We start from the raw sequence: 25,002 nt of genomic DNA, 5'->3' as shown, positions 1-25,002 counted from the left end.
ATCCTAACACCTTTACCTGGAATGGTAAGGTTTTGTTTCTTGACTGGGAGAGTGTTGACAATATATCACACTTTTATTTTGCAATAAAAAGTTGAAGAAATAGAGGAAACTATGCGAATCCCTGGGTGGATGTGTTCAGGTGAGTGGGAGATGAAATGAGCACGAATCAGCCGGCCTGACCTGCTTCCTTGCCCAGCACGAGGCCTGGCTCAGAGCACCTGCTGAATAGATCAGCGGGACCACAGGAGTGTGTTGACACAGCCACCATGGAGTAGCTGCTCTTTACCGAGGACACGATCCTCACGTCCTGCGGGTCTCTCCTGTCAGACCTGCTGGGTTGCTCCTTACAAATCCAGACCCACTGAGGCAGAATCTCTGGAAGGTGGCACCCTGGAACTTGCATGTTCCTCACAAACTTCCCCAGATGATCCTGCTGCAAACAAAAATGATAAACCCCTGGAACAGACTCAGTCACAGTCAGAGGTAGAATTCATAGCACTTCAACAAGTTTGTGGTGGTCTCGTGGACTTATTAAAACAGGAAAAAAAAACTTCCCAAAAGGTTAAAACCCAGGGTTGGCAGTGCTGTTGGGTGATACAGCAATGGCTAAAAGTACAAGTTAGCGTTTGTGAGTATTTAGAATGTGTGCAGGCTCTGTAATATAGAACTCATCAGTCCTCTTAATTCTTGATTGGTCACCTGTTTGCTTCTGAGGCTCCATCACCATGTCCTGCCCTTACCCACCTCTGCAGGTGGAAACTCTGACCACAGAGCTGTCTGCAGAGCGCAGTTTCTCAGCCAAGGCTGAGAGTGGGCGGCAACAGCTAGAGCGGCAGATCCAGGAGCTACGAGGACGCCTGGGTGAGGAAGATGCTGGGGCCCGGGCCCGCCAGAAGATGGTGATTGCAGCCCTTGAGTCTAAGTTAGCCCAGGCAGAAGAGCAACTGGAGCAGGAAAGCAGGTAGGTGGGAGAGGATGCTTTGGGCTGCAAGTAACTGCTTCCTACGGAGAGTACAGTTTATACAAGAAGTAGCAGTTAGCTATAAATGCATAACAAACCACCCTAAAAACTTAGTGTTTGTGAGTTTGGGGACTGGCTGGTTCTCTTGAGCTTGACTGGGTGAACCTCACTTTTGCATCTTTGCTCAGCGAAGGGTCAAGTAGATGGTTTTGCTGGTCTTGACTGGGCTCAGTTAATAATAAGCACTTGCCTCTCTGCTCCATATGGCCTCTAATCCTTCAGCAGGCTCACCCAGGGTGAGTCAAGGTCCCAAGAGTAAAGTAAAGTGTTTTAAGTTTTCTGAAGGCCTACATTTGGAGGCTGTGCTGCATCACTTCTACCATAGTCTATTAACCAAAGCAAGTCATGGGCCAGCTCAAGTTCAAGGGCATGAGAAAACAGATCACCACTTGACAAATGCAGCTCTGGTCATTATTGCCAAGGGTGTGGGTGCAGGAAGGGGTAAGAATTAGGGTCATTGTTTCTATAAGTCTACCACAAAAGGAATTTCTTTTTCTCACATGATAAGAGTTGGAGTCAGTCAAAAGAGGGAGAGCTCTGGGTGAGCATCTTTGTAGTCCTTCCCTCATGATCACAAAATTGCTGTGCTTTCACCAAGCACATATCCACATATCCACACATATCCACATTCAGAGTAAGGAAACAGATGCAATATATGGCTGAAAGATTTTCCATCTTCAGTTTTTGGAGGAATTAAGAACAGTCCCGGGCTGGGTTGTGGCTCAGTGGTGAGTGCTCACTTAGCATGCATGAGGCACTAGGTTCGAGCCTCAGCACCACATAAAAATAAAAATATTGTGTCTACCTAAAACTAAAAAAGAAATTTAAAAACAAAAGAGCAATCCCATGACATTCCCAGGTGAAAACTCTATGCTAATATGAAAACAAAACATTTATTACTAAACTTAATACAAATAGATCTTCCTACTGCTGGATACTATTTGGCAACAACAATACTAATAGTTCTCATTTACTGAGGACTCACTATATAGTAGGTATATAACTACCTGTATGGACATGTGTGACATCATGTAACCCTTGTGAGAAGACCATTATTATCCCTATTTTAATATAAGAAGACTGAAACAGAAATAAGCTATAAATCTAGGATGCCTGACTTGCAACTCAGCATCTACCATTGTCTAGAGGGATGAGTGCTGTCACATAGGAAAAAGTATAGTAGGTTCCCTTTTCATTCACTCACTCTCTCATTCATTCATTGGTTCAGTCAGGAAGCCTGTAGTAACAGTATACTGCATACCCTCCCATGTGTATGGCACTGAGGAAATGGTGAAGCTAGACATCTCCCCACAAAGACATGGTTGGCTGGGATTCCCCACTTGAGATAAACTCAGGTCTGGGAGTAGGTGTGGGAGGGAAAGGTATGGAGGGCACCAGGGCACGTGGAAGAGGGTCATTGGTTATGGGAATCTGAGATGCAAGAAAGGGATCAAGGAGATGAAATGGAGACAAGGCTTGAACTGCACAGAGCCTTGAATGCCAGGCCAGGGAGCTCTCTTCTGGAGCACAGGGAAGTCATGAGGGTGCCATGAGCCAGAGGAGGAGCAGGACCAGCTCACATATAGAGCTGAGAAGGACTAGAATACAGAGGCTGGAGCTGGGAGGCCTAGAAGGAGGTTGAATGAGGGGCCAAGAGCCCAGGTAGAAGATGAGGCCTGAGCTGGGACTGGAGTCATGAGGATGCACAGAGGGGGACAAAGAAGAGGTTGTGGGGGGGAGATGGGGGAAGCTGAGGACTGGTGGGCTGTGACGGGGAGGGGAAGAGCAGATAATTGGGGGTTAAGCCTGGTGACTGGGGAGTACTGGGAGCTGGAAGGAAGCTGCTGGATTCACTGTGAGAGGTCTCACAGACAAGAGGAAGGACTCAGCCCTGGAAGTTCACCAAAGGAGGTCCACAGGCTTGCCTGGCACCCAGGGACTCATGGGAATTGTAGTTTAAGGCCCATAGGGAGGCCTTCCAGGGGCTCATGGGTATAGGGACCCAAGCCCCTGTGCTCTCTGCTCCATTATAAAGATGAGGATACAGATTGAGAGGTGAACCACCAGCTCAAAGTCACCCTGGGAGCTACAAGTGGTCAGACGATTTGTAGTTGAAGGGGTCTCTTCCCTTGCCCCACTTTCCACTTCTCAGTGCCATCCCACTCCCCCCATCAGCCCTGTGCCTGATTCTCAGCCAGGGATGAAAAGGTCCAGTTGTAGCTGTTGATCACTGCCCATCACTAGGGGCCCATCACGTGAACTTTACCCGGGGTGTAACAGGCCCTGCAGGAGACAGCAGGCAAGCAGGGACTGTAGGTGGGGGAAATTCAGGAGATGGGAGGAAAAGGATGTGAGGGGAGTTAGGAGATAGAGAAGGTAAGGATGATTCCCAGGCTCTTACCTGCAGCTCCAGGTGGATCATGAAGAACCCAGAGGTGGAATGGGCTTGGGAGAAGGCGCTGAGCTCTATAGGGAACTGAGGGACATGTGGTCTGGTGGAGGCCCAAGCTGGGGGCTGGGCCAGGCTGCAGCTCTGAAAACAGACTTAGCAGACTTCAACCTGCTGATGTGGGAGAGCTGAACTTGTCCAGGGAAGTGTGTGAATGAGAAAGAGAGAAGGTGCTTATGGACAGCCAGAGAGGGAGGCTGAGAAGGAGGACAGGAAATTCCATGCCAGACAGTGAAAGTAGAGCAGGAGAGACTTGAGTCCTGAGTGGACAGGGCTTTGAGCTCAGAGAAGAGGGAACAAGACAGTTCAGGGGATCACTGGGACAGGGTCCAGATACTGAGTGGCCTAAAGCTGAATGGGGCAAAGTGAAGAAGAAGGCAAATATTCTGCATGGTGATGTGGCCTGGAAACTGGTTTCAAGCCCTAAAGAAACTCACTGGAGACAGCTCTCCAGAGTGGAGGGATGGGGGTGGGAGGGAGCAATGGGGCTACAGGAAGAGCAAGCTGTAGCATCTGAGGTGGTCAGGAAAGAGGAAGTCCATGTGAGCTGGACCAGAGGCCACAGGATTTTTGTGGGAGCTGGTGTTGGCTAATTGGTTGACAGGGCATTGCCCCTTGAGTGCCCTTGTGCAAGCGGTTTTGAGAAGTCCTGGACAAGCCCTTAGACCACTCTGCCTAAGAATGTCTGTCCCATGATGAGTCCTCTTGTGGTCATCTGGGCATCTGTGCATGAGAGCTTCCTGGACTTGCTTTTGTTAGAGTTGTGACACAAGTGACTCCAGTTTTTATGTCACTTTCACACTGGGTGGTCAGTGGGTCATTTGGTCCTGAGATGGAGGACTTAAGAGAAGAGGATGAGGGGGGAAAGCTGGGGTATGTGAGGGATCTAGTGGAGACTGGAAACTGTGAAAACATGGATTGGATCCTCAGGAGTGACTGGAAGGAAAAAAAATTGCTTTTCTCTATACTCCACTCTGCACAAAACACTTCTAGTTCTAAATGTGCAGCGGCTTCTCCCCCACACTCAGTTCTCCTGTGCTTGTTTCTTTGTTGATGTTGCTGCCCCTTGCTGTTTTGAGACAAAGTCTCACTATGTTGCTGAGCCTGGCCTGGAACTCAGGATCCTCCTGCCTCAGCCCCCAGAGTAGCTGGGATTACAGGCATGTCCCATTATGCCTGGCTTCAGTTCTCCAGTCCTCTAGTTCTCTGGGTGTCCTATGATTCAGTTCCCACCTAATCCAAGTTAGCACAAACCCTGCAGCATAAGGCCCAGTCCCAAAGACTGTCCTGCACTTCAGATGCCAATTAAGCAGGAAGCCCCAGCTTACCCTCACTTTCTGTCTGACTTGGCTGGAAATTAAAGGTTCTTACAACAGATCTCAGAGAAATGCTTTACTTATATTTACCCATTTATACAGTTCAGGAACAGACACAGAGAGGTGCATAGGGCAAGGCATGTGTGAAGGTACAGAACCTCCATGTTTTCTGTGGGTGCACCATCCTCATGTGGCTAGCAACCTGGAAGCTCCTCAAACTCCAACTGAAAGGGTTTCTATAAGGTTTTATTACCTGGGTGCTGCGTTCCTCGTGACTAACACACTCAGAGTCACTCCAGGGAAACTGGGCTGCATGAAATAACCACACAAGAGACAGAGATACCTTTTTCTTTTGGGTCCTGTGATGGCTCCTCTGACCTTAAGGGTCTGGGGGGGGGGGGGAGAGAGAGAGAGAGAGAGAGAGAGAGAGAGAGAGAGAGAGAGGGAGAGAGATATGACCCCTTTTCTTGAGGAGAAGCCATTCAGATGAGGCAAGGGGTCAGGTTTCAGGGGGCTGAGTCTAGCTTCCTGATGTCTGCTGTCAGCAGGTGACTGACATCTAGAAGGCTGCACCCAAGGGTAGAGCAAGAGAAGGGGACACACAAAGGGCGTTTCCATGGAACAGTCTATCCCAAACAGGGCTAAGGGGTAGTATCACAAAGGAAGAGGTAAGTATAGCTTGATCCATGGGGCTGTAGGAAGGCGCGCCTATACATGAAGACACATTCTGCTACTTCGAGGGTCGGGGCAGCCATCTAGGGTCACTATGAATGTGGCCAGATCACTACGAAAGTGACCAACAAAGCCTCTACCAATCACAGGTAGGAAAATGCTGGTCACTTAGCGCAACAGCCCCCCACACCTGGTGTGATTGGTTAAATCATTGGCCATTGGTAATTGGCTTAACTTCCAGCCCCTTTCCCCTCTCTAAGGTGTGTGTGAGGAGTTGAAAGTCTTGACCCTCTAATCGCATGCCCTCCAGGACACCCTGGCCATCAGTCATCTCATTAGCATACAAAAGGACACCTCACTTCAGAGATTCCAAGGGGTTTAGCAGCTGAGAGCCAGGAAGCCAGGTGAAGACCAAATATATATATATTTATTATAAGTCACAGTATCACAGGAGACATTTTTAGGAACAAAAATGGTATCAAAGTGGAAGTCAAGAATGTAGGGGCTGGGGTTGTGGCTCAGCGGTAGAATGCTCACCTACCACGCATGAGGCACTGGGTTACATCCTCAGCACCACATAAAAATAAAATAAGGATATTGTTAAAAAAAATAAATAATGTAGATGCCCTTGGAGACAGGAGCCCAGTTGCCAGGGTCTGGCTGAATAGACCGTGGAAGCCTGCTAGGGGTGAGAAAGAGGGAAGAGGCCAGTCCAAGAACAGGGTAGCAGCCACTAGACTGTTGGCAGTTCCAGGGGAGTCCCCCTGAGCCTCCTCTGCATCTCCCTTTAGAGAACGCATCCTCTCGGGCAAGCTGGTGCGCAGAGCTGAGAAGCGGCTGAAGGAAGTGGTTATGCAGGTGGAGGAGGAGCGCAGGGTGGCAGACCAGCTCCGGGACCAGGTAAGCAGTTGATGTCATTAGGGAAGAATGGGCAGTGGGACTGCTGACTTAAAAACAGCATAGACCATCTCAAGAGGCAGTGAGCTCCTCTGCCACACAAGGAAACAACATGCAGATGCTGGACTATACTGAGTTCTAGTCAGATGCCAACCTGGGGTTTGGAGCATCAACAGAGGGTTTTAACTAGTGATTTGGCTTTTCACAAAAATTCTGGTGTCTGAAAAGGGCGCAGGTAGGAAGCTGAGGCAATCAGGATGAGGAAAGAAATTAAGCCCTAAAAAGAAGCTAGACCAATAATTAAGTAACAATAGATTAAGTGCTTTTTATATGCCAGGCACTGTGCTAAAGACATAACATGTAGTACATTCATTCTTATCAGAACCCTATAAGATAGGTACTGTTACTTCCCCTATTCAAGTGAAGAAACTGCACAGAAATATAAAGTGACTTGCTCAAAATTATATAGCTAGTAGGAGATGGGATTGGGTTTCAGACACTGACCCAGAATCTGTGCTGTTATTTATTGAGCAGTTATTGTGTCATAAGTAATTGCTTTAAAAAATAACTAGCATTTTCTCACTAGCCCTATTTCACAGGTAAAGAAACCAAAATTTTAAAAAGGGATATAATTTGCACCCAAATCACAGAGTTCATAGGTGATTGAACCTGGAGCAGACTCCAGGTCTATCTGGCTGGACTTAGTCCCTGTGCCCTTAAAAGCTCAGCTATGCTTTATTTGCTGTTCATTCCACAATTATTGAGCACCTGCTACATGGCAAGCACTAGGCTAGGCATTAAGAGATATGGATGTTAATGAGACAGAAGGTTCTGTCCCTCATGGAGTTCACATTGTCAGCACAGAGAAGGATGCAGTAAACATAAATGGGCAAAGGTAATTGCAGATTGTGGCAAGAGATATAAAGAAAAAAAGGAAATGAAGAGAGGAAGTCAGAGGAATAGGGAATTCATTTTATCAAGAAGACCTCTCTAAGGAGGTGAAATTTGTATTGAGATGCATAGGATAAGGAAGAGCTAGGAAGAAGGAGTAGGTGCAAAGTCCTTGAAGAGTGAAAATAAGCTTAGTGACTTAAAAGCAAAAACGAACAAGCATGCTAGAGAGAAAAAAGGGGTGAGGTGTTGAAGGATAAGAAATGGACTATGTGTGTTCCCTCCCTGGAGAAAGAGATGACAGGGTCTGAGAGGATCTTGATGAAGTCGTTCTGGTCAGTGGGCATATGAAGAGCAGAGAAATAGTCAGGAATGAGAGCCTGCCCACCTGAAATGCTGGGACCTTATGCCAGCAGTACTGGGGAGCCATGGAAAGTTATGAACAGGGGACAGGGTCAGATCTAGGTGTAGGAAGAGCCCTCTGAGGCCATGTGCAGATTGGCTTACAGAGGATCAACTGGAGGCCCACTGGAGACTGGCATGACAAGAGTGAACAGAGAGCAGGGGATGGGACAGAAGGGGTCAGGGAGCAGGTGAGAAGGAGCTGGGAATTAGATGGCTGTGGGAGAAGGAGAGAGAGACCCAGAGATAAATCCTGGGCCCCCTACTCTGCCAAGCTGGAGAAAGGGAACCTTCGGGTGAAGCAGCTGAAGCGGCAGCTGGAAGAGGCTGAGGAGGAGGCATCTAGGGCTCAAGCTGGTCGCCGGAGGCTTCAGCGGGAACTGGAGGATGTCACAGAGTCAGCTGAGTCCATGAATCGAGAGGTGACAACGCTGAGGAACCGGCTCAGGTGAGGCCTTCCTAAACATATGCCTGATGTGTTCTAGGGATAGAGAGGCTGGGTCCTTGCCAGCGTGAGAAGAGAACAGGGATGCGGGGAGCGGGGAGCTTGGGAACAGGGCTGGGATGGAGGAGCCAGATCCTCAGTTATTCCCTTTTCTTCCCACCCCCATTGCTCTGGCTCATTTCTGTGCCCTCTCTTTCCTCCTTTGTACCTCTGTTTTTCTGTCCATTTTCCACTTCATCTTCCTCTGTCCCCCATCTCCCTCTGTCTTCACCTCCTCTTGTCCCCCCATCTTTCTCTGCCCCTCATTTTGCCATCCCCCATTTCTCGGTCCCCCATCTCTTCATCCCTCTCTCTGCTTTTGGTCTTCTGCCCCTCTCTCCCCATTTCCTTTTCTTTCCCTGTCTCTCTCCATATTTCCTCATCTCTCTTCTTTCTGCCCCTCTCTTTTCATCTTTGTGTTGGTTTTCTCTTCTTTCCACAGAAGGGGCCCGCTCACCTTCACCACCCGAACTGTGCGGCAGGTCTTCCGCCTGGAGGAGGGCGTGGCTTCTGACGAGGAGGAAGCCCAGGAGGCGGAGCCTGGCTCTGGACCACCGCCCCCTGAACCTGAGGGCCCTCCACCAGCCCAGCCCCAGTGACCCACCTCGCCAAGGTGCACTAAGGGCAGCAGGCACTTGTCCCATGCACCCCACCCTTTGGCTTCTTGCACTTTGGAAATGATGTTGCCCTTTGGCACTTTTTGGCATTTATCAACCATCCCCCCTCCCTGAGACATCCTGTCAACTGGTGGTCCCTCAAGCACAAAGGAGAGAGACTGGCTAGACTGCAACCACTGGGGCTCTATTGCTTGAGGGGAAGCTATGATCCCCTCAGCTCCCCATCCTTTCTTCAATTGTTAAGGATCCTGAGCCCCTTGCAAAGACAGGACAAGGAGCCCCTCTTATCCTCTCCTGCCCACTCTGTCCTCCTTTCTAATTGGTCTTCTGTAGTCACAGGTTGGAGTTCCCAGAGGGGTCTGGTAGCGTCTCCCTTACTGTTCCAGCTTCCCAGCCCCGGCAGAAATAAACTCCAACCCCTGATTGGACTCTTAGCTGTGACTGTGTGTCCCTCCAGGGAACCTCTGATGGGATGTGGGGGCTTCTTCAGTTCCCCTGGGTTAGAAGGAGGGGTTCTGCTGGTTTTAATCACAGCTTATTATATAGTTGAGGAAGCCCAGGCTCTCTGAGGCCTTATTCCTCACTCCAAGCCTCCAGTGAGTGCCAGGGGTGGGCTGTGCCAGACCAACTCTCAAGTCTTTGCAATAAATAAAAAATTTTAAAACGACTGATCATTTGGGGCTGGGATTGTGGCTCAGGGGTAGAGCGCTCGCCTCACACGTGGAGACCCTGGGTTCAATCCTCTGCACCACATAAAAATAAATAAGTGAAATAAAGGCATTGTGTCCAACTACAACTAAAAAAAAATAATAATAAATCTTTTAAAAACGATTGTTTGAGCTGGGAGATCTGTGCCAAGCACATGATGTTTGTCTCTACCCCGGCAATTCTTTAGAGAGAGGCATGTCACTGCTTTCCAGTACCTGGAACAGCTCCTGGCACTTAGTAGACAGCAAATACAGCTTATTGATAAACCACGCCCCTCCCGCCCTATTAGCATGATGAAAAACAAGCTCTGCTAGATTGAGTTGCTTGCCCAAGGACACAGCTGGTTAGAAGTTGAGTCAGGATTCCAACCCAGGCATAATTCAGAGGGTGGGGCCCTCAGCCCTGAGCTCATGGTGGGTGCTCAGGTATGCAGCTCCTGTGCGGACTAGGCCCTTCTCTATAAGGGCTCACATTCCCCAGACTCCACCAGGTTTTTAGTTGGGAGTGCTGATCCGCATGTTTATCACCAAAGAAACTGAAGAAGGCTCTTGCCCAAATAGGGTGAGAGTCCGCAATCAAGGGGATGTGTGACCCACCAAAATCACACCCTTGCCATTTTAATACCAACCCACTCCTGAAGTCCCAGTTCCTCTGTGTGCTCCCAACCCCAATCAGGAGAACTTCTCAACAAATAGGAAGCAACTTAAATGAAAAGGAAGTTTTTATTTCGATGGGGAGTGAGAGAGTGGGTGGGAAGGGGGCATGACAGTTTTTCTTTGGGGAGGGTGTGACATGCGGCAGCTTCTGCATTGGGCGGTTCATGCACCCTGGGTGGGCGTGGGGGAGGCTTGGGGGAGGGGCCTTGCCGACCCCTCCCTCCCTGCCCTGCGGGTGGGCTGAGAAGACCCGCCGTTAGCACCAGAAATGGACGATTTGCAGACCTCCCCTCCCCACACTTAACTCCAGACCCCCGCCCCCATCCCTGAGAGCGCCCCTTTGCCACTCCCTCCCCCCCTCCCAGCGACAGGCCAGGCCCGCCCCGCCCACAGTTGAGTGAGAGAAACTTATTGCTGTGTGTGTGTTGGGGAGGGGGAGCCGCTGAGCTCTGGAAAAACCCCAGCCATTCATTCCTCCCCAATCGCCCCGCCCCCTGCCCCGTTTCCGTGCGTTCCCGGAGCGCTGGAGGGGCGTGACATGCGTGTGGGGGGCGCGTCATGCAGCGCATGCGTGTAGTTGCAGGCACCCTGGCGGCCGGGGGAAAGTAGGGAGCTGGACTATGAACTAGTCCGTTTAGCTCGCTCTCCCTCCCCGAATCCCACACTGTTGACTTGGGAGATGGGGAGGGAGGGAACGAAAGTTACGTTTTGTAGACATTTATAATGATTGTGGTTATTTTTTAAAAGCTGAACTAAAAAGCTGGGTACTTTTGGCGGATTGGCGAGCTTGGGGAGACTTTGGGAAGAGGTCAGTACCCTTTGGAAAAGACCCTCACCCCTTTCCCCGCCCTGTCCGGCTTCTCTGAGGGTCTGGGAAACTGGGGGTTGTTTAAAGAAGTTGAACCCTTTGGCAATATAATCAGTCCCCACCTCGTACCCTGGTGTCTGAAGCCCCTAGCCCTTTGCCCCGCCCCCACCAGAGCCCTCCCCACCCCTCAACCCTGATTCAGGGTTTAGGGTCCGAGGGAAGGATGAGGGGACTCAAAATGCCCCTTGCATAGGAATCATTGCATCAAGAATTGTGCTCAGTGACCTCCCCACACACACACCATCGGGTGGAAGTGGGGGGTTCTGAGCCTGTGGGAGCAGAGGGAGGTTGCTGATTCACGTGGGCCCCCAGCTGCAAAAGTGGGGGGCCGCTAAGGATTCTGGGACCAGTGTGGTCTCTGGGCTTGGGGGAGGTAGCGCATCCTTGAGCCAGGATGGGATATGAGAAATGATTTTCCACCCGCGAGTGTAGTGGGACGAGGAAAGCTGGGGAAGGGAGGGCTGGAATCCCAGCCAAGTGGGGTATATCGTTATCTCCCAAGCTTGATATCAGTGTCCCTCCATTCAGGCACAGCCTCTATGATCACTTATGGACTGCTTTAAATGGAAACATTTTTAACCTGCATAAACGGTGCCCTGGCCAAGTAGCAATACGTGCACTTATGAGCTTAATATGCAAGATGTGCACATTAAAGAATTCTTAACAGGTGTTTGTCCTTGTATTGCCTAATACCTTAACACACCAGCAGGAGCATGAGAACGACACTTTGGAAACACTGGTGGCCATGAAGAGGGTACCTTTGGGGCACCATCTTGGGGAAGGAGCCTCGTGAGGGGCAGGGCTAGGCTTACCTAAGAAAGGGGGTGCTGGGATGGGTCTGGCTCCCTGGATTTAAAGATAGGCTGAGCCTATTTTGGAAGTTTAGCATTAGTGGGACCTAGGGTGGATGAGTCTGATGTTAGGGATATGGGGGTGTATGGGGGGCAGGCCTGAGGACTTGGGGGTGTCTGGGATATGTCAAAGTTGTGGGAAGGATTTGGAGCATCCCAAAGGCTGAAATTGAGCTAAAGAGCTGGGTCAAGTCTTGGAGGTTTAAAAAGTGCTGGGATGCGGTCCAGGGAATTTGGGGGTGGGCATATTAGGGAGGGGAAGGGAAGCATCTGTGTGCAGAGGCAAGGCCCCTGGGGCGTGTGGGGATTTGGGGGTGTGGGGTGCCAGGGTCCATCTCAGGAATCCTAGATGCAGGTCTCATGTCCTGGGAACAGAGGGAAAGGGTTGGGGAATTTTATGTGCTAGGGCCAAATCATCCCAAGAATTCTAGGATGGCAGGTCTGAGTCCATGCAGCAAGAATAGAGGCGAGCAGATCCCTGGGGGTGGGGTGGGGGATGAGAGGGTGGAATTCACCAGAGGGATCCTCCTAAAGGCTGAGGGAGCAGCTGGCAGCAGCCCACCACTCCTGTCTCATCCTGCCATCTGAGCTCAGCTCTTTGTTGGCCTGGTTAGCAATCTCTCCTTTCCCTGAGCCCTTTCTAGGATTTTGTTTCTCCTTAATCAATGCGTGATGGGTTGGTTGCCCTCTTGGGGTGAAGGGTAGGAAGCCAGGACACCCTCCTGTGGCTTAAAGGCCAGCCCTACTCCTGGAGCTCCCAGCCCCCTACTCGCAGCACGCAGCCCCTGGTGGCTTATTGCTGAGGAGTTGGAGCAGGGTCCGGATCTGGGAGGCATGCAGAGTGCGTTTGGGGGGAGGTGCCCCAAGATGTAACTGGCATAATTTGGACTTATTTACACGAGTTGATGGGAAGGGGTGTCCTATGGCTCATGGAGACCTGAGAAGGCTTTTTTGGGGGGTTGGGGGAACGGCTACAGCCCCTCCCCCTCCATCCTGGGGCCCAGATTGTGGGTGAGGGGCCCGGGGGTGTCTGCTGGCGTCATCATTTCGGTTGCATATTATTAATGACTTTTTGATATTTTTTTTTTAAAAAAACCTTTCCCCCACCCCCCACCCCCAGCTCCTTTGACCTTCTTCCCGGTCACCCCCGAGTCCCCCCACAGGGGGGAGGGGAGCGCTAAAGGATGGAGGGCAGGGTTGGGGGAGCACGGCGGGTGGCCCGGGGAGAGCCTGGGGGGGTGGCAAGGGGTGCGAGGCGTAGGGACACCCCGCTCAGGCCCGCGATGCTGCTCAGGCTGCGGGATTTCTCGTAACCTGGGTGGGGGGAAGGGCAGAAACACCGGGAGGAAGCATGGAAATGCGAGTGCAGGGAGAGTCCCAGAGAGAGACCCCAAGACAGGGAGAAAGAGAGAGAAAGGGATGGAGAGGGCAAGAGGTAACCCAGAGAGACAGAGGTGGCCAGACACAGAGACGGTGAAGAAGACAGAAATAAGAGACAGGAGGAAGGGGGGGGCAGAGACAGACATGGAGACACAAAAAGAGGGATGGCAAGAGACAGAGATGGACCAAGGAGATGGAGAGAGAGAGAGAGAGAGAAGTGAACAAATCGGAGCGTCAGTCAGCATCCACGAGAAAGGTTCAGACACAGGGAGGGGGAGAGACTCAGGATTAGGAGGCGGTGGCGCCCACCGAGCCTCCCCCCCACCCGACCCCACCCCAGCCCAGCCTTTCCCTGCCCACCCCTCCCTCCCCGTAGACCCTCATCTCAGGCCAAAAGATGGGGGGCAGCAAGGCGGGATGGTGGGCGGCAGGGGCGTGGGGAGGGGCCGGTGGAATGCATGTGGGGAGCAGCCAGTGGAGAGGGCTTGGAGGGAAACGGGCTGGGCAGGACAGCAGAGTGGGGTTGGGGGCCACCTAGTGTAGGGAATGGGGACAAGGCGGGCAGGGCTGTGGGGGGCTGAGGAACCAAAGCTGGCAGTGCCCTGGGGGAGTGAGAGAACTCCAAGAGCGGTGGGCGGGAGCAAGGCTCATCCCTGGGGCATCGTCCCAGGGTCCAGGAAGGTCCAGGCAGTGTCAGTGGTGAAAGGATTTGAAGCAACCCAAAGTCTGAAAGAAATGGGCTTCTGCGGGTGAGGGGAGGCGCTAAGGGACAGCTCACGGGACTCAAGATCCAGGAGCAGTGTGTGTGGTTTCTGAAAGCTTGGTCCGTCTTCGGTTCTGCCAGCATCTGGGGGGAGTTCCATGGCTTTTCTACAGAGCCAGGGGCGCTGTCTGAAGGCGGGAGTCCTGACTGTAGGAGAGGGCCTGGGAGTTTGAAGCCCAGTATCGTGGGGACACCCCCTCCCAGCCATTCCCAATTGCTAACCTGGGGGGAAGGGGCAGGGGGGACCCGAGGGTCTCACGAGGTCTCAGGCGGTGACAAGAGCTGGGGACAGAAATACAGAGAGTCACGGCGGGGGGCGGGAGGATGGTCGGGGAACCCCCCAACACAGCCTCACTGTTGGGGGGACGGAGAAACGCCGGGATCTCTTCCTCCTCTCTGGTGTTTTCCGGGAAGGGGAGCAGTGAAATGGGGCGGCCAGAGACTTCAAATGTGGAAGGAGCTTCCGGGTGGCTGGGGGAGGGGCAGGGGAGCCAAGGCTGGGTGGGCAGGGATAAGGGCGGGGCAAGGGTCAGGTGCAATCAGTGGTTGGTCAGGGTGGAGGGCAGACAAGGAAGGAGGGTCTGGGGGAAAGGAGGGAAAGAGGACAACTGGGATGGGGAGGGGTCTCGGTGGAAGGGAGAGTCCTGGGAAAAGAAATTGGGGTGGGCATTGGTAGGGAAGGATCCTGGACTTGGGTGGAAGACTCAGCCAGCCCCATCAGCTCCAGCCATCATTTGAGTTCAATGAATGGATTTTGGCATCTTAGGCAGAGAAGCAGGGACCTCCCCATCCCCCACCCATATTCCCCGTCCTCTGGCCCCCTCCCCCCTCCAATTCACCAGGGCCCCTCAGATGTGGGGGGGAGGATCAAAGGGTGGAAGGGCTGGGTGCAAGCAGGGGGAGGGGCAAGATGAGATAAGGGAGGGGAGTGGGGGAGAGTAATGAGATGAGAATGGAGGATGGTGGGGGTTGCAAAAAGGAGAGGCAGAGGGATGGAACCAAGGAGCCGGCAGTCCTTCCTGGACTAGGAACTGGAAGCCTGGGTCCTCCCCGTGTGCTCTATGGCCTGGGGTTGGTCAAACCCTTCCTGAACTTCTGTGGAACGTAGGTTTTAGACAAGCTATCCCTGGGGACTCCTCAAGTTCCCCGGTGGCATCTCCTTAGACTGCAGCAGAGTTTCTTTTTTATCTTTTTTTTTGGTTTGAGGGATTGAACCCAGGAGTACTCGACCACTGAGCCACATCCCCATCCCTTTTTATTTTTTATTTTGAGGCAGGGCCTCCCTAAGTTGCTTAGGGCTTTGCTAAATTGCTAAGGCTGGTCTTTAGCTTATGATTCTCCTACCTCAGCCTCCTAAACTGCTGGGATTACAAGCATGCACCAGCGCACCTGGCTCCTGTATGTTTAAGATCAAACCCAGCCTCATCGTGCCATGGTGCTCCTTAGACCCCACTCTGCACTACCCCCACCCCCCGTCAGCTCAGCTCCAGCCCTGCTGCCCTCCTGGTCATTTCTTTGACAGATGGCCTCAGCACCTGAGGGCCTTGACACTTGCTGTTCCTTCTGCCTGGCTGGCTCTTTCCACCCTTCAGGTTTTATGTCATCTCTTATAAAAGGCTTCCACAGATCCCCCTTATTTGAAGTGACCTGAAAAAAATCTTTTTCTTTTCTTTCTTATTTTCTGCTTCCTCCAACCAGGGTTTGGCAAACTGTTTCTATAAAGGGCCAGAGAGTGAGCCTTTTTGGTCTGGGGGCTGTGTGGCCTCCACTCTGCCTTTGTAGTTAAACAGTAGCTGCATCCCAATAAAGTTCTGTTATAAAAACAGCTGGCTGGATGCGTTGGCCTCTGGGCCTCAGCTTGCCGACCTTTGCTCTGGACTGGGAACCATGATGGCAGATTCTCCAATATCTGGCACTATGCCCTTAAGAATTCATTGCTGAAGGAGCAAATGATTGGATATGTGAAAGGAGCCAGGGGCTGGCAGGTTCTGCAGGATGACAGAACATGTTCACTTCCCAGCGTGTGCTAAGCGCTGGATGCTTCATCCATGAACACCTCTGCACACTCTCATTCCCTGTCCCTCTTGGTCCCTGACCCCTGTCTGCCTCATCTCTTTCTCTCTATTCCCACAGCTCCATTCAGGCCTTATCCTCTCCCCTGGACCCTCACCGGTCTCCTGACTTCATCTCTCCTTCCAGCTATTTCCCACAAGGCCCCCTTGAGCTGCCCCTGTCCTGCCCAGACTCACCTGCCGGCCTGGGCTCCTGGACAAGGTTCCCAGCCCCCAGCCTGGCCCAGCTTTCCTGTCTCATCTAGCTGCAACTTTCCCTTCTCGTGCGACCTGGTCTCCCAGGCTTTGCCTGTGTGGTTCCTCTAGTCATTAGCAGATAGAATTAGGTCTCTGGCTCTCAGCCAGAGCTCTGGCCCACTGCAGACCTCTGATCCTAAGTCCCATTCCTGGGAGTTTTGCTTGTACCCCTTCCTGCCCTTCCTGTGCCTCCTCCATCTGAGCCTAGATCACCTCTGCCAGTAGCCTCCTAGGTTAGTGCCTGTTCCCCACCTCCCTGAGCTCCTGGGAGGTGGGTTTGCTCAGGGGAATCCCTATGCCCCAGCTAGTGTTGGATGCTGGTGGGGACACCAGATTAAATGCTGGCTCACCCCTGAGGGCTTGAGCCATTCTACACCTGGGTGTCTCAGGTGTGCATCCAGGTTTCGCGATTGAATAAAAAAATCCAGGGGGGAGATGTGAATGGGGTGATGGGTCAGTCATGGGGCAGGGTGTAGGGGTCAGGCACCAGGTGTGGGAGGGAGGGTGAGGGTTAGTTCTCAGGGGTTAGTGAGGGGCAGGGCAAGTCCTGGGGTAGGTGGGTGAGGGTCCGTGTCAGGAGCTGGATGCAGCTGTCCACGGTGAGGGGTGGGAGTCTCGGTCAGTGGGGGCTGCATGTTCTCAGAGGGGTTAGTCAGGAGGGAGGGGGAGTCAGGAGGGACCAAGGGGGCTACTTACCCCGGGGGGAGGGGGTTCGTCCACTAGGGGGATATCCAGGCCGCAGCGTTGGCGTTGAGGTCGGGCAAGAAGCTTGGGGGGCCTGGCTTACGCCAGTCTGGGGGGGGCAGTGGGGGAGCACCAGTGGCTGGGGGTGGGGGAAGAGGTCAGAGGGTCCAGGGTTGGGTGGGGGGAAATGGAGATGGAATAAAGATAGGCGAAGGGTCAGTGGTGAGGAAATTTAGGGCAGGGAGGGAGAGGAGATCTGGGAGGGAGGCAGTTAGGGACTAAGGGAGTGGGGGAGGGAATCCAGTGCCTCCACCCCCACCACTCGCCCCTCCCCCCTGGACAGGGGAGAGAGGGAGGGTCCCAGGGGCCCACGGAGGGCACCTCACCTTTTCGAATGGAGCCATCAGGGGAGGGGGCGTAGTCGGTAAGGAGGAAGCAGGCTCGGTCGCGGCTGTAGCGGCCCCGGCTTCCAGGTGTAATGGGGCTCTTGTCCTCCGGGGACATGGCAGGCTGGTCAATGGCGGGGCAGTCCTCGTGGGCCAGTGCTGCTGCAGCTGGATCCCCATTGGGGCGGGGGTCTGCATCCAAGGGAGTCAGAAGGAGACAAGAGTGAGATGCTGGGGAGCCGGAGGAGGCTCGTGGGTGCTAGAGGGTGTTGGGAAGGGAGATGACAACGGGGCATGTTGGGGACAAGGTATTAAGGGCAACCGGGATGGTCAAGGTAGACAGGGTGTTGGCAGAAGCTGGGCCAGGTATAGGTGCTGGGTGTTGGGAGGTGGTGTGGGAAGCAGGCTGGGTGCTGAGAAGGACCAAGGCAGAGCCCTGAGTTGGTAGGGCAGGGCCGCACTGGGTGGGGTACTGGGCTTGGAGTGATGGCTGTGGAGGAAGTAGTGGGTCAGGAAGTGACTGTTTAGGGACAAGTGTTGGGAGCTGGAAAGGGCACCATGGGGAAGGGCTGGGGAGGTGATAGATGAGGGAGGGGGAGGGGGGTCCCCTAGGCTCTGACTCCAGCTATTTTTAATTGGTGTGAAACTGGGTCAGTGGCTGAGGGAGCAAGATGGGGACTGGGCGGCCCAGCTCCCTTTCTTGGCCTACTTAAGACCTGGGGGGTGGGGTCCACCTCTTCCTCCTCCCTGACACCCAAATCTCTGCCTCTAAGGCACGGACTCCCCTGGGACACAGGACACACGCACACAGTCAACTTTCTTCTCCCCTCTTCTCCCTCACCTCATCTCCCCTCACAGCGACATCTGTCTGGGCTCTCTCCAGTCCCCTCGCATGCTGTCCTCTGCAGAGCCCACCTGGTCCTGGTGTCCAAATCACCTTTCTGTCCTCTGACCATATTGTCCACGAGGCCTCTGACTCTTAGTTTTCAGACCTGTCTCCCTCTCCAGCCTCACCCTTACTAGATCCTGGACTCCTACCCACTGCCCCTCAGCTGTCCCCCACTACTCACTCAAGTCTCGGCTTTCTTTAAGTGACATTCTGACCCCTGCCTCAGACTCCACTATGTCACCTCTGGCCTTGGGGCCTCAGGACAGTCTCTGAATAGCTCAGATGCTACAGCTGTCTTCTGCCTGCCTCTGTCCTGCTGGGACTCCTGTGAGACCCTGTGTCTCCCCTGGAGCCCCTCCTGGGTCCCTCTCACCAAACGCCAATTACTCCTATTTCCACAGCCTCTGCCCTGCTGGCCTCTTGGAATAGTCTTGTCTCTCCCCATAATTCTCTTTCACGAGATCTCCGTTGCAGTGTGCTCCTCCTCTCTGGCCTTTCCTCTTCCCTCTATGGTGCCCACCACCCTGGTCTCTCTGAAACTCAGCAGCCACTCCTCCCAATGACCCCCAGGTCCCAGCCTCACCTGCCCTGTTGATTTCAACCACCTCCTCCTGAGCCAGCGGGCAGGGCTCCCCAGGGGCCGGCAAAGGAGGCAGCCCCATAATCCCCAGCCCCCCTGCACCCCCCCTGAGCAGCCCAGGGTGTGTGTGTGGCCCTGAAGGGTAGGCCCCAGCCACAGTCACACCCACGGAAGGTGGAGTGATGGGTGATGGGGGGCTGATGCCACCACTTCCATGGTGAGGGTGGGGTGGAGGTGGTGGGGGTGGGTCAGGCTTGCAGTAGTTGGGAGAGCCAGGCTGCGGGGGTCGGGGGATATGTTTGTTCTTCTTCTTGGGTAGCTTCTGTTTGGCCATAGCCAGTGAATAGTACATGCCAAAGTTGTTGACAATGACGGGCACAGGCATGGCGATGGTCAGCACGCCCGCCAGGGCACAGAGCGCCCCAACCAGCATCCCCGACCACGTCTTAGGGTACATGTCTCCATAGCCCAGGGTGGTCATGGTGACCACGGCCCACCAGAAACCAATGGGGATGTTCTTAAAGTAGGTGTGGTTGGAGCCCAGGATGTCATCCGGATCAGCGCCAATGCGCTCTGCGTAGTAAATCATGGTGGCAAAGATGAGCACCCCCAGAGCCAGGAAGATGATGAGCAGCAGGAACTCATTGGTGCTGGCACGGAGCGTGTGGCCCAGCACACGCAGCCCCACAAAATGTCGGGTCAGCTTGAAGATACGCAGGATTCGGACAAAGCGGACAACGCGCAGGAAGCCCAGTACATCCTTGGCGGCCTTGGAGCTCAGGCCCGAGAGGCCCACCTCCAAGTAGAAGGGCAGGATGGCTACACAGTCAATGATGTTGAGGCTGCTTTTGAGGAACTCCACCTTGTCCGGGCAGAAGGTGATGCGCATGAGGAACTCGAAGGTGAACCACACCACGCACACCCCCTCCACGTAGGTCAGGAAGGGCTCCGTCTCCACCTCCACATTGGTGATGTTCTCTGGTGGAGCCCCCGGGATTGGGGAGGCCTGTGTCACCGTCTTGTTGCTGATGTGGATGAAGCCCTCATGGGTCTCCAGGCAGAAGGTGGTGATGGAGATAAGGATGAAGAAGAGTGAGGCAAAGGCCACATACTGCAGGCAGGATGAGAGAGAAAAGTGGTGACCCACCAGAAGAAAGACCCTTCCAGTGCCCCTTTCCCTAGCTTCCTGGGGCCCAAACTCTGGGGGAACCATGGTACCCCAACCCTGTGGCTCTAACACTTCTAGCATCCTGTTCTCTCCTCCAAAACCAGAGAAAGGGTAGAAACAGAGGCTGCAAGACAGGAGCTGGTCCCATCATATGCAGTAGGAAGCCTTCCCTGGAACCTGCGTTCCTAGCCCCTTCTGTCTCCTAGACCACTGCCCCTGCCCTCCCGGTCCCTGGACTCCATCTCAGGGCCCCCTGGAAAGGTCCAAGTGTTGTGCTGAAGGATGGGGGTGAGGGGGACTAAGATCACACACCCTCAGTGCCTTAGAAGCTTTGGGACTCAGCTTGGAGCTGAGGGAAGGGGAAGAATGGAGAGTCAGAACCATGGGGCAGTAAAACCAAGAAAACCTGGGTTTGATTTCAGCTTTTAACCTACCAAACTTGGACAAGGAGATTTTATTCATGTGGGATTATTGTATGGATTAATTTATATGAGTGTATAAAGGGCTTGGCTCCAAAAAACATTTTTGGTCCAGTGCCGGGAACATAATAAGAAGATCTGAACCTTTACTGGGATATAGGACATCAGTTAGTGGAGGGCAAGTCTGAGTCTGAGACAGGTCAGGGTTAAGAATCTCAGTGCCGCACTGGAGTTGTGGCTCAGAGGTAGAGTGCTCACCCAGCATGCGTGAGGCACTGGGTTTGATCCTCAGCACCAAATAAAAATAAAATAAAGGTATTGCACGGCTGAGGTTGTGGCTCAGCGGTAGAGCACTGGCCTCACAGATGTGAGACTCTGGGTTTGATCTTCAGCACCACATAAAAATAAATAAGTGAAATAAAGGTATTGTGTCCACCTACAACCAAATAAACCTAAAATAATAATAATAATAATAATAATCTCAGTGCCAATGTCCAGGCCCCAGAAAGGGGAGATAGAGGACCTCACAAAGGAATAGGCAGAGGTAGAACCAAAAAGTGGAGGCAGGAGATCAGAGCCCTGAAGGAGGTGTTGAAGGGTTAAGCTACAAAAAAGGAAGAGGATAAAGAAGTCGAGAGAGGAGTGGCTTAAGGCTCTGGATAAGGAGTAAGGGGCCTAGACATTTGGGGAGAGGACAGGGCAAGGATCAAAGGTGCGAGTAGGCTGTTTCAAGTTGATGGAGAACCATAGTCCTGCTACATAATGGTGGGGGAGGGGTTGACAAAAGCCTTGAAGAGGGGACAGAGTCAAGGTTTGGGAGAAGGCAGCCCAGGGGTCACACCTCTAGGAATGGCAGTGGGCTTTATCAGCTATGTAGAGGGGAGAGGTTAAGAGTTCATGCATTGGGAAGGGAAGACAATGGGTGCTGAGGTGAAGAGGGGCCTTTAATCAGATGGGTAGTGAAGGCACAGAGGATGGAGGGGAGGATCGACTTTTAATCCTAAATGCACACTAGAGAGCAAGAAGAGTGTCCAGCAACAGAGGACTCTAGACCTCGGGGTGGGCCAGGGGGTTAATGCAGGCCGTTTCTCCGCAGTGGTTTACTGAGGCCAGAGCACTCTGCAGAGCGCATGCCCACTGCTTCCCCGCCCCCCTTCGTGCCGGGTGAGTGGCACAGGCTGCGGCACTGCAGTGGGGGCGGGCCGGCAGGGCCGGGAGGCGGGGCGCAGAGCGGCCAGAACCATGGACAGCTCCCCCGCCGCAGTGCGCAGCCGCAGTGGCGGGTGCCTCCTTAACCCTTTCCAGGCTGGAGCCCAGCAGGCAGCGCAGCCGCAGTGCTGCTTTACGGCGAGAGGCCCCCTGCCAAGTCTTTGGTTAACTCCTTCCCTCCCAGGGCAAAGGGGAAGGTGGGCACCCGCCGCAGTACACAGCTACAGAGATGGACAGCGTCGGGTTGATTTAACCCCTTGCTCTGGCTGGCTCAAAAGCAGAAGGGATAGAAGGACACAAAGTCCCTGTAAAAGGAAAGGAGAGATTACGAAGGGAGAAGGGAGGTAGGACCGGACCCTCCACTTTGCATTGACCAGCGCTCCCAACTCTAAAAGCAATCTTACTAAGAAGCTGGAAAGTGCTTGGCACACCGCGGACACTCAGAAAAACATGTGTGCCAAATGAATGACCTCCGTAGCTATCCCGGACCCCTAACCTGACCATTACGGAAGGACTTCACATTCACCTTCCCCTTCACCTCAGCACCTTTCAATGGGGTCACAAGAGGGAAGGGCGCCCCAGGCCATGGGGGAAGGGGCCTAGGAAGCCAGCGGGGGCATCTGGGGCCGTGTCCCTTCCGCACCTCTACTTCTCACCTCCCCCAACTCAACCCCAAATCTTGCCAACTCAGCGCTTCCCAGGGACCAAACTTTATGCGGTGCCTCCGGGGGCACCCCTCCCCCTACTCCCTCCCCCGGCGCGAATGCGGCACTGCGGCTCCTTGTCCTTCCTGGCCCAGGACGTGGCACCGTGGGGGGAGGGGCCCGATTGACTCCTCTGGGTGTTTATGCCCCTCAGGAGGCTCGAAGGGGACACTGGGATTGCTCCTTTTCCCCTCTTTCCAATCCCCCCATTTTGAACTGCCCCCTTTCTTTCCACTCATTCCCACTCTGGGGTCCCTGGGACCGGGAGGAAGTTAGGAGGAGGAAGAGGTTCAGAGGAGAAACAAGTGGAGAACCATTTAGCCTGGGAAGTTCCAGATGCTTAAGAAAGTTTTTTTGGGAGAGATGGAGAGATCGATGGGGGAACTATGGACTTTTGAGGGAGACAAATTTGGAAGAAAGAAAAGGTTAGGGTGTGGGGTCTTTGGGTCACTTTGGTGAATGGAAATAAGTTGAAGGGCCAAGTTCTGGGTTTTGGGGTGAGGAAACTTGAGAAAGGGGCAGAAAGCAAGGCTAGGGGAAGGGAAACCCAGCAGGTAGAAATATCCTAGACAGGATAGAAAGAATTTAAGCTATTCTGAGAAGTTTCTGGGCTTATGACTTGAGATAAAGTTCTGCAGCAGGAGGGAAGTCACTTCGCAGACCAGGAAAGGAGCTAGGAGCTTTTGGAAGCAGCAGTTCTTAGAGGCAGTGAGGTATGCAGTTGAAGGGATGGAAGGGAGAGGTGAAGGCATCTGTGTGAGGAAGAGCAATTCAGGAGAACATGCGGGGTTCTGGAGAGGAAAGGCATAGTATAGGGGCTTGTGGCTCTTCTGGAAACATGAGGAGGCTTGTGGAGGAAGTCTGGGGCTCTAAGAGGAAAGTCCTTAGGATGGGAGTTGGTGTGCAGGATGCAAGAAGGGACATGAACAGAGGGGGTAGAGGGAAGTTCCAGGAGGGAAGGTGCCCCACCACTCTGTTGTGAAGGGTAGAAGTGTCCAGACTAGGAAAGTACTTTGAAGGTTCAGAGAGATCCAGGAAGCTCTGAGGTGCAGGTGGGGTTTGGGAGTGTCAAAATAACCAGGAGACCAAAACTTGGAGCTCTAAAGGTCTTCTGGGATACAGGCTCAGGGAGAATGGGGGAGGAGTTCGGAGAACTGAAAGAGTGAGAGTTGAAGAAAAGACTTCAGAGGTTCTGGAGGGGGTGAGGAATGCGGGACAGTGTTAACAGGGTCTTGATACCTTGAGGGGTGGGAAGGAATGTCTTTTGAGGGACTGGGGTTGGTCTGAAAAACTGAGGACTGAGGGAAGTCGGGGCGGGGGGAGGGGTGACCAAGGGTCGTGACAAAAAGTTTAGAGGGAATGGAGAGCCTCTGAGGATTAAGGAAGGTCTTCAGAAGGTCTTGGAGGGGCCCAAGAAAGGCAAGGCAAGAGTGATTCACAGGAACCTGGAAGATTCACAGGAGGAAGGGAGTTTCTAAGGATCTAAGGTGGCCTGGGGCAGCAGGGTGGGCATGGAGAGATCTGGGAGATTCTAAAGGTTGGAGAGGCATCATTTGAGGACTTAGGAGATGGCCAGGAGAGGGAGGTGTGTTTGGAAGACTCTGGTTTGGGGGAAGAGGCTTCTAAGAATCTGGGAGCAGAGAGAGTCCAGAACAGGTTGGGATGGGGCACCCCTGAAGGTCTAGAGGAAGGGTCTGGGGTATTTGGGAGCTCCAAGAGCGCGCTCACCCTGGCGGCCCGCGATGAGTAGGGGTCCTCGAAGAGTGCCCACACTCTCGGCTGCCAGCGGCGCCACCACGTGCCTCCCGCGCCGCCCGCTCCCCCTGGAGGGCCCCCGGCGCCGCCGCCCGCGTCTTGGAAGCAGAGGCGCTTGAGTTCGCCGCCAGCGCCGTCCAGACCGCCGCCGCCCGCGCCCGCCTCGTCGTCCAGGCCTGCGTCGTGGGCTCCTGCGGCATTGGCGGCGTTGGAGGCACCCGAGGAATCGGGAGACTCGAAGGAGTCGAGCGCCTCCTCAGCATCGCGATGCTGTCGGTACGTCATCCAGCAGCAGGCCTCTACGTCGGTCTCGTCGATGCCCCAGAAGCCCAGCTCCTCTTCGAAGAGCGGCCCGCACACGTCGGCCGGGCAGTGCAGCTTGCCGGTGCGGTAGTAGTTGAGCACATAGGCAAAGACGCCCGGGTGTCGGTCGAAAAAGAACTCGTCTGCACCCGGATCGTAGTCGAAGCGCGCAGCCGCCTCGGGCTCCGTCAGGCCGGCTAGCCGCGTCCCTGGCAGGGTGCGCAGCGTCGAACGGTACGTCTCATGGCGCACGCCGCCCACGTTGATCACGATCTTGCCGCTGTCGCCACCGCCGCCGCCGTGCCGCCCCATGGCCGCCGCCGGCAGCCCGGGGCATGGCTCGGCGCGCCGGCCCCCGGGCCCGCGGGGTGCCGGGGGGCCCGCCGAGGACGCGGCGGGGCCGGGCTGCGCAGGCTGCTGCTGCTGCTGCAGCGGCGGCGCTGGCAGCGGCGGGGACAGCGGCGGCGGGGACTCGGGCAGCTGCGGCTCTGGTGCCGGCTGCTGCTTGCTGGCCCCCTGGCGCCGGCGGAACGACGAGACGCAGACTGAGCTAAGCATTGGACGGGGGGCGGGGCGGGAGAGGCAGGGCCAAGAGGGGCGGGGCTCAGGGAAGACACAGAC

The 25,002-nt window shown here is 54.0% G+C and overlaps 2 protein-coding genes across 7 annotated transcripts in view; one reads left to right on the top strand and one right to left on the bottom strand.

The window, feature by feature from the left end:
• Myh14 (myosin heavy chain 14) overlaps positions 1-9,413 on the top strand; it is a 72,994-nt gene extending 63,581 nt beyond the window's left edge. For both annotated transcript variants that reach the window (XM_076839461.2, XM_076839462.2), the window contains 4 exons: positions 753-961; positions 6,250-6,358; positions 7,924-8,096; positions 8,575-9,413. In XM_076839461.2, coding sequence (XP_076695576.1) covers positions 753-961; positions 6,250-6,358; positions 7,924-8,096; positions 8,575-8,731 — 648 coding nt within the window. In that variant the 3' untranslated portion in view covers positions 8,732-9,413. The remainder of the gene's footprint in view (positions 1-752; positions 962-6,249; positions 6,359-7,923; positions 8,097-8,574) is intronic.
• Positions 9,414-13,009: 3,596 nt separating this feature from the next.
• Positions 13,010-24,939, bottom strand: Kcnc3 (potassium voltage-gated channel subfamily C member 3). 5 transcript variants are annotated; one of them, XM_076838388.2, is made up of 5 exons: positions 24,052-24,939; positions 18,827-19,934; positions 18,393-18,395; positions 17,355-17,546; positions 13,010-13,146 (listed from the first exon to the last, which is right to left on the bottom strand). In XM_076838388.2, the coding sequence occupies exons 1-5, from the start codon at positions 24,937-24,939 to the stop codon at positions 13,010-13,012; spliced, it is 2,328 nt and encodes a 775-aa protein (XP_076694503.2). The 5 variants fall into 5 exon arrangements, with proteins under 5 accessions (XP_076694503.2, XP_076694502.2, XP_076694506.2 ...); XM_076838391.2 differs by lacking the exon at positions 13,010-13,146 and adding an exon at positions 17,004-17,107; XM_076838389.2 differs by lacking the exons at positions 13,010-13,146; positions 18,393-18,395 and adding exons at positions 17,004-17,107; positions 18,096-18,120 and having other exon boundaries at positions 17,355-17,554.
• Positions 24,940-25,002: the final 63 nt, after the last annotated feature.

The sequence above is a fragment of the Callospermophilus lateralis genome, chromosome 18, assembly GCF_048772815.1.
Source record: "Callospermophilus lateralis isolate mCalLat2 chromosome 18, mCalLat2.hap1, whole genome shotgun sequence".
Lineage (NCBI taxonomy): Eukaryota > Metazoa > Chordata > Mammalia > Rodentia > Sciuridae > Callospermophilus > Callospermophilus lateralis.
This window is presented reverse-complemented; position numbering and strand designations above follow the sequence as displayed.

Bases quoted from the DNA above. Each gene is read 5' to 3' on its own strand.
- Kcnc3 (XM_076838388.2), bottom strand. From the start codon at position 24,939: ATGCTTAGCTCAGTCTGCGTCTCGTCGTTCCGCCGGCGCCAGGGGGCC. The intron at 19,935-24,051 runs GTGAGCGCGCTC...TCCTGCCTGCAG, and splicing joins ACTCATCGCGGGCCGCCAGG to TATGTGGCCTTTGCCTCACT. The intron at 13,147-17,354 runs GTGAGGTGCCCT...CCCCCCACCCAG, and splicing joins TGATGGCTCCATTCGAAAAG to GTTACGAGAAATCCCGCAGC.